At 46.1% G+C, this 16124-nt stretch overlaps 1 protein-coding gene across 1 annotated transcript in view; it reads right to left on the bottom strand.

Moving 5' to 3' along the window:
• Window positions 1–2362: 2362 nt before the first annotated feature.
• The window catches only part of LOC120065328 (testis-expressed protein 264 homolog), an 86563-nt gene continuing 72801 nt past the window's right edge, over window positions 2363–16124 (bottom strand). Inside the window, exons 3-4 of the mRNA XM_039016237.1 lie at window positions 13461–13635; window positions 2363–3190 (exon numbers count right to left, since the gene is read on the bottom strand). Coding sequence (XP_038872165.1) covers window positions 2895–3190; window positions 13461–13635 — 471 coding nt within the window. The 3' untranslated portion in view covers window positions 2363–2894. The remainder of the gene's footprint in view (window positions 3191–13460; window positions 13636–16124) is intronic.

The following is a 16124-nucleotide window of genomic DNA, read 5'->3' as shown; positions in this document are numbered from 1 at the left end:
TTGACATGTTTCTACTGACTGTTACGGAACTTTTGGACATTTCGTCAGCTTTTGGTGAACGCGCTTCCTGACGTTGGATTTGTTTACCAAACACGCTACAAAAATAGCTATTTGGACATAAATGATGGACATTACCGAACAAAACAAAAATTTCTTGTGGGAGTCCTGGGAGTGCATTCCGACGAAGATCAGCAAAGGTAAGTGAAAATTTATAATGCTTTTTATGAGTTTTGTTGACTGCACAATTTGGCGGGTAACTGTATGGCTTCCTTTTGTGGCTGAACGCTGTTTTCAGATTATTGAATCTTGTGTTTTGCCGTAAAGCTTTTTGAAATCTGACACAGCGGTTGCATTAAGAACAAGTGTGTCTTTAATTCTATTTAAAACATGTATCTTTCATCAAAGTTTATGATGAGTATATCTGTTATTTGACGTGGCTCTCTGCAATTTCTCCGGATATTTTGGAGGCATTTCTGAACATGGCGCCAATGTAAACTGAGGTTTTTGGATATAAATATTAACTTAATCGAACAAGACATATATGTATTGTGTAACATGAAGTCCTATGAGTGTCATCTGATGAAGATCATCAAGGTTAGTGATTAATTTTATCTCTATTTGTGCTTTTTGTGACTCCTCTCTTTGGCTGGAAGAATGGCAGAATTGTTCTGTGAGTTGGTGGTGACCTAACATAACCATTTGTGGTGCTTTCGTTGAAAAGCCTATTTGAAATCGGACACTTTGGTGGGATTAACAACAAGATTACCTTTAAAATGGTATAAGATACATGTATGTTTGAGGAATTTTAATTATGAGATTTCTGTTTGAATTTGGCGCCCTGCACTTTCACTGGCTGTTGTCATATCGCTCCCGTTAACGGGATTGCGGCCATAAGAATTTTTCAGCAAGGCTCTTTACTCTAATTGCTCCTGTAAGTCGCTCTGGATAAGAGCGTCTGCTAAATGATAACATTTAAAAAAAAACGAATTAAGTATTGACTCAGGGGGATATATTCGTGCTTTATTTTTCACTAATCTTTAAAAAAAAATCTGATTGTTTACTTCCACTTGACATTAGTGTTTTTTGTAGATTGTTGACAAAAGCCTATTAAATAAATCAATTTGAATCCCACTTTGTAACATAATAAAATGAAGAAATCCAAGGGGGGTGAATATTTATGATATCCACTGTATGGCAATAGTGTGCTCTACGCTGACAAATGGTGAGTAATGTATCATCCACAAGGTTGTGTCTAGAAAGACATCCATTCCAGGACTAAAGCAGACAGGGAATGTGTAACAAACACCCTATTCCCTACATAGTGCACTACTTTTGACCAGAACCCTATGGGTCCTGGTCAAAGTAATGCTCTACGTAGGGAATAGGGTTCCATGAGGCACACTCAGGGTTAGTAACAGGAATGAACTGAAGTGGAGATTCTTCCCTGCCTGCCTTGTATTATTAATCTCTCTGAGAGTGGAATAAACGGTGTGATCTTGAAAATACTTTAACACTGCTGCTCATGAATATACATAACCGTTTGCATAAAACTTGGATTTCTGGTCTCCCAGTTATTTAATTACAGATGCATACATCCCTCTGTCGTCTGTACACTCCCAATTCCTCCCTCTTTCCTTCTCACCCCTCCCTTCTTAATCTCTCCCATTTTTTCATGCACAGCTGAGCATAGCTAAGCATGACAGCCCAAAGTCATACGACAACAGGCAAGTCAAAAAAATTGATTTTATTCAACCAATAATAAACATAGGGACATTAGATAAAACAAGATATCAACACCCAAAGGCCTGTCAGAGTAAAGGGTATTGAGTGAGGTGTATGGTTGTATGCTTCTAAATCTCCATCTAGAATCCATAATAAAACTGTTCATAGAATTAATGTATAAGATTTTTTTTAAATAACTTATATATATATTTTATATATATATATATATATATATATACACAGTGGGGAGAACAAGTATTTGATACACTGCCGATTTTGCAGGTTTTCCTATTTACAAAGCATGTAGAGGTCTGTAATTTTTATCATAGGTACACTTCAACTGTGAGAGACGGAATCTAAAACAAAAATCCAGAAAATCACATTTGTATGATTTTTAAGTAATTCATTTTTAAGTAATTAATTTGTTTGGTCAGATTGAAAGGATGGGAAAAATAAACAGTATGGGAAAAACATTGAGCACTTTTACATACCCAAACAAACATATTCTAAATAGATTTTTTCTTACTCAAAAGAAAAACACTATATAATAATCAAAAGTAAGATCATCTCAAATATAGATACACTACAGTTTTACTGCAATTATAGGATAAAGGTCAAAACATCAATCAGTCACAAGGGATGATAATCATCATTTTAATAGTAAAAACATAACAATCAAGTAAAAAAACAATCGAAAATGCATTCAAACACACTTGTTCACCATGCACCACTTTGCTTATCATATCAATTAAGTACTTAAAAACAAACATGGATTTCAAGAAACTCAGGTTACCTGACGTATTTCTGATAGAAAATAGCCTACTTGAAGAAGAGAACTGTCAGCCAACCGAAAGAAGGAAATCATTTTCCCTTTGGAACTCTGCCTGACCAACAGCTCAACACAACACACTCATCAGACTAACTCATCACCTTAAAATAGGTTTGGGAATGTAAAAAAACTCTACTTGTAGGAAGACACAATGGCTCTCTCAATAAGTCTTTCTGTGATTCCCTGCATCCTATTTCCTCACCTCAACCATATTGGAGGAGAAAGTGCAAAATGGGAGGATTCAAGGAAAGACTCATTGAAAAAGAGCCATAGAAAACTGCACATTAGAATTCTCTCCTCCTCCCCCAACCTCCACTTCTTCTTCTCCCCCCTCCATTCTCCCTCACTCCTCCCCCCCGGCTACAACCCCTCTCTCCTCTGTGGTTGTCTCTAGGTGCTTGTTGCAGGGGGCGTCGCTAACTTGCTCTGTCCCTGCTTCCTCCTCCTGTCCGTCTGGGAGTTCCATGTCCAACTCCTCAAAGGAGGAGGAGCTGGAGCTCCTGTCACTGCGGTCTTCACCTCCTCCTCCTCTGTAGTGTCGGATCAGGGAGGGGACGCTGGATGGGGCTAGGGAGGTCTCTCTGCTGTCTGACAGGAAAACACCACTCCCTGAACTGCACTCACTATTGGAGTCCGCACCTAGTGAGACAGAGAGAGAGAGTAAGAATAGTTAGAGGCCGCACTTAGGGAGAAAAAGACATGGGGAGAACAGGTAAGACTAAGGAGAATGCATACCTTTTTGTTGGCACTGTGTTACTAAGCAGAATGAATGAAAATGATGAGCATAACATATGTGAATCAACAAAGACAGACAGACACAGACAGACAGACACATAGACAGACGAGACCTAGATAGACAGATAAATAGATGGATAGACAATACATATAGACGGACATACAAGACACTTTAAACAATGCCACTTTAATAATGTTTACATATCTTACATTACTCATATCATATGTATATACTGTATTTTATACCATCTATTGCACCTTGCCTATGCCGCTCGGCCATCGCTCATCCATATATTTATATGTACATATTCTCATTCATCCCCTTTAGATTTGTGTGTATAAGGTAGTTGTTGGGGAACTGTTAGATTACTTGTTAGATTTTACTGCACTGTCGGAACCAGAAGCACAAGCATTTTGCTACACTCGCATTAACATTTGCATGTGACAATTAACATTTGATTTGAGTGGCCAGACGAAAGCCACTACTCAGTAAAAGGCACATGACAGCCCGCTTGCAGTTTGCCAAATGGCACCTAAAGACTCTCAGACCATGAGAAACAAGATTCTCTGGTCTGATGAATACCTACGGTGAAGCATGGTGGTGGCAGAATCATGCTGTGGCGATGTTTATTTGTCACGTGCGCTGAATACAACAGGTGTAGACCTAACAGTGAAATGCTTACTTACAGGCTCTAACCAATAGTGCAAAAAAGGTATTAGGTGAACAATAGGTAAGTAAAGAAATAAAACAACAGTAAAAAGACAGGCTATATACAGTAGAGAGGCTATAAAAGTAGCGAGGCTACATACAGACACCGGTTAGTCTGGCTGATTGAGGTAGTATGCACATGTAGATATGGTTAAAGTGACTATGCATATATGATGAACAGAGAGTAGCAGTAGCGTAAAAGAGGGGTTGGCGGGTGGTGGTTGGGACACAATGCAGATAGCCCGGTTAGCCACTGTGCGGGAGCACTGGTTGGTCGGCTCAATTGAGGTAGTATGTACATGAATGTATAGTTAAAGTGACTATGCATATATGATAAACAGAGAGTAGCAGCAGCGTAAAAAGAGGGGTTGGGGGGGGGGGCGCACAATGCAAATAGTCCGGGTAGCCATTTGATTACCTGTTCAGGAGTCTTATGGCTTGGGGGTAAAAACTGTTGAAGCCTTTTTGTCCTAGACTTGGCACTCCAGTACCACCTGCCATGTGGTAGTAGAGAGAACAGTCTATGACTGGGGTGTCTGGGGTCTTTGACAATTTTTAGGGCCTTCCTCTGACACCGCCTGGTGTAGAGGTCCTGGATGACAGACAGCTTAGCCCCAGTGATGTACTGGGCCGTACGCACTACCCTCTGTAGTGCCTTGCGGTCAGAGGCCGAGCAGTTGCCGTACCAGGCAGTGATGCAACCAGTCAGGATGCTCTCGATGTTGCAGCTGTAGAACCTTTTGAGGATCTGAGGACCCATGCCAAATCTTTTTAGTTTGCTGAGGGGGAATAGGCTTTGTTGTGCCCTCTTCACAACTGTCTTGGTGTGTTTGGACCGTTCTAGTTCGTTGTTGATGTGGACACCAATGAACTTGAAGCTCTCAACCTGCTCTAACTACAGCCCTGTCGATGAGAATGGGGGCGTGCTCGGTCCTCCTTTTCTTGTAGTCCACAATCATCTCCTTAGTCTTGGTTACGTTGAGGGATAGGTTGTTATTCTGGCACCACCAGGCCAGGTCTCTGACCTCCTCCCTGTAGGCTTTCTCGTCGTTGATCAGGCCCACCACTGTTGTGTCGTCTGCAAACTTAATGATGGTGTTGGAGTCGTGCCTGGCCATGCAGTCGTGGGTGAACAGGGAGTACAGGAGGGGACTGAGCACGCACTCCTGGGGAGCTCAAGTGTTGAGGATCAGCGTGGCAGATGTGTTGCTACCTACTCTCACCACCTGGGGGCGGCCCGTCAGGAAGTCCAGGATCCAGTTGCAGAGGGAGGTGTTTAGTCCCAGGATCCTTAGTTTAGTGATAAGCTTTGAGGGTACTATGGTGTTGAACGCTGAGCTGAAGTCAATGAATAGCATTCTCACATAAGTGTTCCTTTTGTCCAGGTGGGAAAGGGCAGTGTGGAGTGCAATAGAGATTGCATCATCTGTGGATCTGTTTGGGTGGAATGCAAATTGGAGTGGGTCTAGGGTTTCTGGGATAATGGTGTTGATGTGAGCCATGACCAACCTTTCAAAGCACTTCATGGCTACAGACGTGAGTGCTACGAGTCTGTAGTCATTTAGGCAGGTTGCCTTTGTGTTCTTGGGCACAGGGACTATGGTGGTCTGCTTGAAACATGTTGGTATTACAGACCTAATCAGGGACATGTTGAAATTGTCAGTGAAGACACCTGCCAGTTGGTCAGCACATGCCCGGAGCACACGTCCTGGTAATTCGTCTGGCCCCGCAGCCTTGTGTATGTTGACCTGTTTAAAGGTCTTACTCACGTCGGCTACGGAGAGCGTGATCGCACAGTCGCCTGGAACAGCTGATGCTCTCATGCATGCCTCAGTGTTGCTTGCCTCGAAGCGAGCATAGAAGTGATTTAGCTCGTCTGGTAGGCTCGTGTCACTGGGCAGCTCGCGGCTGTGTACATCAACTTTATATGGCCTTATTTCTGAGTCTTGGTAGAAAGTTTTTGGGGACATGACAAAAACTAGAGGGATAACTAGCCAGGCTACAATATATGTTTTGAATTAGCTACCTAGTTAGTCTGTTTCTATCATATTTTATAGGCTAGGCCTGCCTGCTGCTAAAATGTCTAACTGTAGTCTCTCCTTGAGCAATGGCCCACTTGCACACATGCAGGTGATATGTCCACATACTGTACGGACACGCTAAAATGTCATATTCTAATACTGGCTGATATGTTGATTATTATGTGATTGATCAAATATTTAAACTGTGCCTAATAAATTATATTAACAGAAATTATGAGATACAAAATTGTTTCTCAGGCCAGAAATGTATGAACACTGCCCTGAGAACATGTATATATCACTCTCTGTATGAGTGGTGGGCATAAGCTCAAGAAGGGACACTTCAAACTCAGCATTTCTAAGTGATAGATACAACACAAATCGTTTTGCGTTTCAGTTTTTAGTGTCTGTCAGTGTTTTTGCAGCAGAGTGATGGTTTGGTTTGTTAGTTCTCCAGTGTACCTAATAGCAGATAGGACAGACAGGATCCTTCCAAATGTTTATTTATCTCATTCTGTCACAGTGGCTCACACACACCACCCAAGGACAAAGAGGGAGAGAGAGACCAAGAGAAAAAGACAGAGTGAGAAAGATAGGCAGAGAGAGAGAGATGAAGTTGAAGCTGATAGGAAATGTCAGACTCACCAAAGACTGAGCTGTTGACAGCAGTTTATGTTAAAGGGTTTAACACCTGTCTATCTCTTTCCATATCATTCCAAATTGACCAATGTGCAACTAATGAAATGATACCAAACAACACTGTCAGGACAATAAGTCAAGACCCTTTCCTCCTGTGTGACTTCAGTTAGCCTACACTTGGCGACATGAGTAAAATTATAGTAAATAGCTAAAACAAAGCTAAGCAGAAAAAATGTGCTCTACACACAGACACAAACTCACAACCAATGGTTTTTTGTCTGAATAAAACTGCCTCATTGCAGTGCAACTGAAATCTAGCCAAGAGCTGTCGCTGATTAATTCACACTAGACTAATTTACATGTGATGGCTAGAAAATAGTGGAAACTGAAATCCGACAGTGAACAGCACGCACGCACGTACACACACAAGCTTAGTCACATTGGCTTCTGCCTGGCTTAAATTTGAGAGGAAATGTTCAGTGGTGCCTTCAGGCTACCAGCTAGCTAGTCTTACCACCCTTCAAAACTATAATCGATCCATTATTGCTACTTGCTTATAGAGTATGTGAAATATTGTGTGGAACTTTTAGCTTGTTACCATTTAATGTGCTTTCTCCAAAGGATTTTTAAAAAGCATTCTCAAAAAGCCATAGGCAATACTGAGCAGTGAGATACAGGCTAACACAGCTATATGTCACAGAGTCTCTGGGTTCGTGCCCAGGCTCTGTCGCAGCCGGCCGCGACCGGGAGGTCTGTGGGGCGACGCACAATTGGCCCAGCGTCGTCCGGGTTAGGGAGGGTTTGGCCGGTAGGGATATCCTTGTCTCATCGCGCTCCAGCGACTCCTGTGGCGGGCCGGGCGCAGTGTGCGCTAACCAAGGGGGCCAGGTGCACGGTGTTTCCTCCGACACATTGGTGCGGCTGGCTTCCGGGTTGGAGGCGCGCTGTGTTAAGAAGCAGTGCGGCTTGGTTGGGTTGTGCTTCGGAGGACGCATGGCTTTCGACCTTCGTCTCTCCCGAGCCCGTACAGGAGTTGTAGCGATGAGACAAGATAGTAATTACTAGCGATTGGATACCACGAAAATTGGGGAGAAAAGGAAAAAATAAAAATAAAGAACACAGCTATATGTCAGAAACTATGAAAAGAAACTAGCAGGAAAATGCAAGTGCAAATCCATACCATGTCCACCCACTCTTCAGTGCACCCTTACATGTTAGTAAAAGACAGAGAGGAAAGGGTGACTTTGAGATGGAAGGGAGGCTGACAGAGGGAGGGGAGGCGGGGTTGTGGAGTTGGCTGGCCCTGTCACAAATACAGGGGGCGATGGTCCGAGAAGGCTCCTTGTGTTCCGCTGACCTCTGTGAGATGAGACCAGTCAGTGATAAGACCATGGGTACCTGTCACAATATCATCACAAACACACACACACACCCACCGTCAGCCGGGGACACAGGGAATAGAGAAGAGCAGGATTTGTCACTGTTACTCAACATTCAGTAGGTCTGCAGCCATGTGTGGAGGGGACAGAGAGAGAGAGATGACATGTCATGGGTGTGTGCACATGCTTGTGTGTGTGTGTGTGTGTGTGTGTGTGTGTGTGTGTGTGTCTGTGTTGCACATTTTACATCCCAATCTCCTACTGAAGATCCTAAGTCGTGTAGACAGAAGGGTGTTGAGTTATTCCCAGCTGAAGCCCCAGTCTCTGTGCTTGCCTTGGAGGACTTTTGTTGTGGAGTTAGATCAGTTAGATAACTGAGTCCAAGTCCCAGTTTGTCTCTGTGTAAGTGTGTGTGTGTGTGTTGGCCAGCAGGCAGCTAGATTAGGCTGGCTTTACAGGAAAGCTTTGCCTCAGCCCAGTTTCTCATAGCCTGTATGGGCTAAGTCTTCCTACCACAGACATACTGCCACACTGCTCTCCTCTCCTGTATGATGTGTGTGTCTGTGTGTCTGTACGTGGTGGAAAGTTGAGGTGAAAGTATCAGTGATTGAATGCAAAATAAAGTGTGCGTGTGTGTGTGTGGTGTCATCTGTGTGTGTGTATCTGTTGCATGTGTGTGCAGAACTGAGGTCCCACTGGTGTATTAGGCTGGAAAATGTGATTCCTCACGGTGAGAGAGGACAGGTCATCAAACATTAAGAGGGTCCACACACACGACATCCCACTGGTACCCTGCACGCACCCCCACCCACCCACCCACCCACCCCTGTTACTGCTCTCTTCCTCTGTTCTCTTAGATCACATCAACACAGCATGGCCCTGCCATGGGCTACTACATTGACGAAACGCTGCAGCCGCAACAATTATATTTCTCTCTGTTTGTAGTCACCCCCCAATGTGCACAGGTATTCACAACCACACACACATACATGTTTAGATGGATAATTCTGCCTGCACACACATTTCACCCTCAGGTTTTCTATCACCCACTCTCCATGCATTTACACACACTACATCTGTCCACCCCCCAACACACACCTGCTGTAGGTCCATCCCCCAGCCCACCACGCTGTGCCCCGCCCCGCTGCGTGCCTGCAGGTCCATCCCCCAGCCCACCACGCTGTGCCCCGCCCCGCTGCGTGCCTGTAGGTCCATCCCCCAGCCCACCACTCGGTGCCCCTCCCCGCTGCGTGCCTGCAGGTCCATCCCCCAGCACACCACGCTGTGCCCCGCTGCGTGCCTGCAGGTCCATCCCCCAGCCCACCATGCTGTGCCCCGCCCCGCTGCGTGCCTGCAGGTCCATCCCCCAGCCCACCACGCTGTGCCCCTCCCCGCTGCGTGCCTGCAGGTCCATCCCCCAGCCCACCACGCTGTGCCCTGCCCCGTGCCTGCAGGTCCATCCCCCAGCCCACCACGCTGTGCCCCGCTGCGTGCCTGCAGGTCCATCCCCCAGCCCACCATGCTGTGCCCCGCCCCGCTGCGTGCCTGCAGGTCCATCCCCCAGCCCACCACGCGGTGCCCCGCCCCACTGCGTGCCCATCCCCCAGCCCACCACGCTGTGCCCCTCCCCGCTGCGTGCCTGCAGGTCCATCCCCCAGCCCACCATGCTGTGCCCCGCTGCGTGCCTGCAGGTCCATCCCCCAGCCCAACCCGCGGTGCCCCGCCCCGCCCCGCTGCGTGCCTGCAGGTCCATCCCCCAGCCCACCACGCTGTGCCCCGCCCCGCTGCGTGCCTGCAGGTCCATCCCCCAGCCCACCACGCTGTGCCCCGCCCCGCTGCGTGCCTGCAGGTCCATCCCCCAGCCCACCACGCTGTGCCCCTCCCCGCTGCGTGCCTGCAGGTCCATCCCCCAGCCCACCATGCTGTGCCCCGCTGCGTGCCTGCAGGTCCATCCCCCAGCCCAACCCGCGGTGCCCCGCCCCGCCGCGTGCCTGCAGGTCCATCCCCCAGCCCACCACGTTGTGCCCCGCCCCGCTGCGTGCCTGCAGGTCCATCCCCCAGCCCACCACGCTGTGCCCCGCCCCGCTGCGTGCCTGCAGGTCCATCCCCCAGCCCACCACGCTGTGCCCCGCCCCGCTGCCTGCCTGTAGGCCAGGACCAGGCCCAGGCTGCCTCCCCTCCCTTCCCTTGTGGCTGGAGTAAAGTTAATGGCTCACTTGACAGGTTAAGAGCTGAGTGGAAGATGATTTAAAGGGAAATCAGGCAAGCTGAAGCAGTAGGCCAAGCTCACGGCTCCTGGAAGCATATCTCTCAGAGATATAGCCTTCGCGGTCTATGGTAGATATGAAGTCACAGCTATGTGTTGATTTAGATCACTGAACTTTCTCATCTTATCAGTTTGTGCAGAGTCATCCATGGAATTAGGTCTAGGCAAATATGTGGCCCTCAATACCTACTATAGGAATCTGCCAAGAGTCAAACAGCCTGACATACAGGTCTGATGTTCTCTTTCTGTCAGACACTGACCCCCCCCCCCCCCCCCCCCCCCCCATACACTCCCACAGAGACAGACAGACAGTGTGTACAACACCTCCATGACACACCCACAGCAACAAATTCTATCCCTGGTGATGTTTGGGTGGAGACTAATCTTGTGCACCATCTCACTATAACGTGTTATCTGCAGCTCTGTCTCTCGCTCGCTCTCTAAAACATGAATTCTCTATTTTGGCTCCCCTCCAAGTCTCACTTCTAGTCTGACCCCTCTTTATTTCCTTTAAAATCACCTTTTTGACTATGTTCTGCATCAAAACTACCTGCATGAGTTTCTGTCCAAATTATTTGGACAGACACTCATGAGCCAATATGTCCAGTCATTCCTAAACATATCCTCATAAAGCAGTTACATTGGCTGTGTCTCAAATGGTCCCTATATAGCCTATAGGGCTCTAGTCAAAAGTAGTGCCTTATGGAAGGCAATAGGGAGCCATTTGGGATGCAGACACTGTTAGTATTCATAAACCTCATCTCTCATTCTTGCTGTTGATTAAACATTAGGTGCCATGCCACAGTGTTAATGGAGCCCAGAGGACTCTGCTACAGCCCTGCCCAGTCTAGTATGGGTGAGCACTGAGCAGCATCAGGCCATACATATGGTGGTGGTGAAGGACAGACCCCGAGTAAGTGACGTCTACCCAGGTGTGTGTGTTTGTGTGTTTTATGGGCATATGGTGGTGGTGGTGGCTGTGACCAGCCCCCTGGTGAGTGACAGCAGTGTTCTGTGGGTCTTAGCCTTTCATTAGCACCTGACAGGGTGTCACTCACAGGATACAGTGTGTGTGTGTGTGTGTGTGTGTGTGTGTGTCACTCACAGGACAGGAGCACACCCTAGGAGCTCATAAACACAGGCATACTACGACACACCGTGGGGATTCAGCTCATAAACACAACCAACAATCAACAAGGTCCAAATCCCTTTGGTACCAATTGGAAATTGAAATGATGCGACAATAACACACAAAACATATACTGCATACGTTTTGAACATTATTGTCCAATTGAATTATACAAAGTTTTTGTAGTTTTTCAAAAATACACTATTCTCTGCTAATACCATGGAGTGACCTGTTATTCTGTGGATCACCATTACATTCACATTATGTGAATTTCTCTGCCAACTAGCTATCTGTGTTCTAACACCTTCCAATGTGGACAGTCATATCCATTATTACTAGTGATTCAATCAGTTAACAAAGAAGCATAGGTCTACTGGTTCCCCTGCTTATTGACTGGGCAATGGCCTCAAAGACAAAGCGGTGAGCTCCCAATCCATATGAGGATTGTGCTTCCATTGATACAGTATGTATTCCTTAAAATATATAGTACAGCATGCCCATGGATGTAATAATGTAGGGCAGGGGTATTCAACTCTTACCCTATGGGGTCCAGAGCATGCTGGTTTTCTGTTCTACCTAATAATTGCACCCACCTGGTGTCTCAGGTCTAAATCAGTCCCTGATTAGAGGGGAACAATGAAAAGAAGCAGTGGCTTCAAAGTCAAGAGTTGAATTTGACGGATGTAGGGTGTCCAATCAAAAACGCAACTTTTGACCTATGGGAAAAATAAATGTTTAAAATTGTCTTTCTGTTTAAAATTTATAGAAGTTTTTTCCCTTGTAGGATGGCCAAAATTAAGCGGACTAAATGAACGGAGCCTAGAGAGAAAAAAAAGGTCAAAAATCTGGAAAATAGCGTCAGCTAGGCTGGATACTGTGCGAGAATAAAGGCTAACTGACAGGCTGAGCGTTGAACTTGTCATCCTTCTCGAATCCGGAAGACATAAAACAGAGATCGATATCGTTTTTGAGACACGACATGTAGGCTTATGGTAGAGAAATTAAAATTGAATTCTCTGGCACCAGCTCTGGTGGACATTCCTGCAGTCAGCATGCCAATTGCACGCTCCCTCCAAACTTGAGACATCTGCGGCATTGTGTTGTGTAACAAAACTGTACATTTTAGACTGGTCTTTTATTGTCCACAGCACAAAGTGCACCTGTGTAACAATCACGCAGTAAAAAAAATGTGTGCAAAAAATTAGAGAGAAATAAGATTTTTGTGCATATGGAACAATTCTGGGATCTTTAATTTCAGTTCATGAAACCAACATGTTCATATTTTTGTTCAGTGTAGCTTTTTGCAACCCATGGAAACAACTTTGCAGACTACCACCACAACATGTAAAATCCCCAAAAGTCGCTGTGAGAAAGCTGCACTGCTCCTCAACATAGCTCGGTGCTTATTATCGGATGTATTAGGTCACGAAATCGGACTTTTAGGATATAATGTTAATGATATTTTAGAGAGAGACCCCACTGAACTATTCAGAACATGAAGAATCATATTTGTCTTGGTAAAATGCATTTTATAATATAAGGAAGTGAAATTATCACCACCAAAGCTGGCTCACTGCAGGGACAACAAGCATTACAGAACACATGACGAGAGAGAGAAAGAGACAGAGAGAGAGAGAGAGAAAGTGCAGGGACAACAAGCATTACAGAACACATGATGAGAGACAGAGAGTGAGAGACAGTGAGAGAAAGTGCATGAGCATGTTCATTTTCACCCACTCTGGGCAGAGTGGGTGGACACCCCAAATAATGTTCTCTACTTGTACAGTACTAGGTATAGCCCAGTGGAGGGTGTGTGTGTGTGTGTGTGTGTGTGTGTGTGTGTGTGTGTGTGTGTGTGTCTAAGGCAGGGATCTCTAACCCTGTTCTTGGAGAGCTACCCTAATCTAGTGCACCTGGCTGATTAAGCTGAATCAGGTTAGTTACAACTGGGGTTGGAGGAAAAATCTACAGGAGGGTAGCTCTCCAGGAACAGGGTTGGAGAGCCCTGGTCTAGGGCCTACTGTAGTGTACCTGTGATGTCGGTCCCTCTGTCCTCCTCAGAGTCATTGTCTCCCAGCAGCCTCCTGTCCGGGTCCTGACGGACCTCCGGTACGTAGAAATCTCCCTGGCGAGCCAGAGGACTCATGTAGTGGATCAAGTCATCTCTGTAGATCTCCAGGCATGGGTGTGCACACAACTTCCTCTCCTGGGGGGAGAGCGGGAGGGGGGGATGGGAGAGCGGGAGGGGGGGGTGAGAGAGAGAGAGAGAGGGAGGCAACAAACAAAGGTGAGAAACAAGGGAGCTTACATTACACAGGATTATACAAGTCATGGGAAATGGGGGCCTAGCTGCACGGACACATGCATACGCACACACACGCTAGCACACACACACACACTTATGTATGGTGGTATTATAATTTTTTTTTATTTTATTTTTTATTTCACCTTTATTTAACCAGGTAGGCAAGTTGAGAACAAGTTCTCATTTACAATTGCGACCTGGCCAAGATAAAGCAAAGCAGTTCGACACATACAACAACAGAGTTACACATGGAGTAAAACAAACATACAGTCAACAATACAGTAGAAAAATAAGTCTATATACAATGTGAGCAAGTGAGGTGAGATAAGGGAGGTGAAGGCAAAAAAAAAAATATATATATATATATATATATATAAAAAAAAAAGGCCATGGTGGCAAAGTAAATTCAATATAGCAAGTAAAACACTGGAATGGTAGAAATAATGGGGTGCAAAGGAGCTAAATAAATCAATAAATACAGTAGGGAAAGAGGTAATTTGGGCTAAATTATAGATGGGCTATGTACAGGTGCAGTAATCTGTGAGCTGCTCTGACAGCTGGTGCTTAAAGCTAGTGAGGGAGATAAGTGTTTCCAGTTTCCGAGATTTTTGTAGTTCGTTCCAGTCATTGGCAGCAGAGAACTGGAAGGAGAGGCGGCCAAAGGAAGAATTGGTTTTGGGGGTGTCCAGAGATATACCTGCTGGAGCGCGTGCTACAGGTGGGTGCTGCTATGGTCACCAGCGAGCTGAGATAAGGGGGGACTTTACCTAGCAGGGTCTTGTAGATGACCTGGAGCCAGTGGGTTTGGCGACGAGTTTGAAGCGAGGGCCAGCCAACGAGAGCGTACAGGTCGCAGTGGTGGGTAGTATATGGGGCTTTGGTGACAAAACGGATGGCACTGTGATAGACTGCATCCAATTTATTGAGTAGGGTATTGGAGGCTATTTTGTAAATGACATCACCGAAGTCGATGATTGGTAGGATGGTCAGTTTTACAAGGGTATGTTTGGCAGCATGAGTGAAGGATGCTTTGTTGCGGAATAGGAAGCCAATTCTAGATAACTTTGGATTGGAGATGTTTGATGTGAGTCTGGAAAGAGAGTTTACAGTCTAACCAGACATCTAGGTATTTGTAGTTGTCCACATATTCTAAGTCAGAGCCGTCCAGAGTAGTGATGTTGGACAGGCGGGCAGGTGCAGGCAGCGATCGGTTGAAGAGCATGCATTTAGTTTTACTTGTATTTAAGAGCAATTGGAGGCCACGGAAGGAGAGTTGTATGGCATTGAAGAGTCCAAAGAAGGGCCAGAAGTATACAGAATGGTGTCGTCTGCGTAGAGGTGGATCAGAGACTCACCAGCAGCAAGAACGACATCATTGATGTATACAGAGAAGAGAGTCGGTCCAAGAATTGAACCCTGTGGTACCCCCATAGAGACTGCCAGAGGCCCGGACAACAGACCCTCCGATTTGACACACTGAACTCTATCAGAGAAGTAGTTGGTGAACCAGGCAAGGCAATCATTTGAGAAACCAAGGCTGTCGAGTCTGCCGATGAGGATGTGGTGATTGACAGAGTCGAAAGCCTTGGCCAGGTCAATGAATACAGCTGCACAGTATTGTTTCTTATCGATGGCGGTTAAGATATCGTTTAGGACCTTGAGCGTGGCTGAGGTGCACCCATGACCAGCTCTGAAACCAGATTGCATGGCGGAGAAGGTATGGTGGGATTCGAAATGGTCGGTAATCTGTTTGATGACTTGGCTTTCAAAGACATTAGAAAGGCAGGGTAGGATAGATATAGGTCTGTGGCAGTTTGGGTCAAGAGTGTCCCCCCCTTTGAAGAGGGGGATGACCGCAGCTGCTTTCCAATCTTTGGGAATCTCAGACGACACGAAAGAGAGGTTGAACAGGCTAGTAATAGGGGTGGCAACAATTTCAGCAGATGATTTTAGAAAGGGTTCAGATTATCTAGCCCGGCTGATTTGTAGGGGTCCAGATTTTGCAGCTCTTTCAGAACATCAGCTGACTGGATTTGGGAGAAGGAGAAATGGGGAAGGCTTGGGCGAGTAGCTGTGGGGGGTGCAGTGCTGTTGACCGGGGTAGGGGTAGCCAGGTGGAAAGCATGGCCAGCCGTAGAAAAATGCTTATTGAAATTCTCAATTATTGTGGATTTATCGGTGGTGACAGTGTTTCCTATCTTCAGTGCAGTGGGCAGCTGGGAGGAGGTGTTCTTATTCTCCATGGACTTTACAGTGGAATTTGTGTTGTAGGAAGCAAATTTCTGCTTGAAAAAGCTAGCCTTGGCTTTTCTAACTGCCTGTGTATATTGGTTTCTAGCTTCCCTGAAAAGTTGCATATCACGGGGGCTGTTCGATGCTAATGCAGAACG

Source organism: Salvelinus namaycush, chromosome 20 (assembly GCF_016432855.1).
Source record: "Salvelinus namaycush isolate Seneca chromosome 20, SaNama_1.0, whole genome shotgun sequence".
NCBI classification, from domain to species: domain Eukaryota; kingdom Metazoa; phylum Chordata; class Actinopteri; order Salmoniformes; family Salmonidae; genus Salvelinus; species Salvelinus namaycush.
This window is presented reverse-complemented; position numbering and strand designations above follow the sequence as displayed.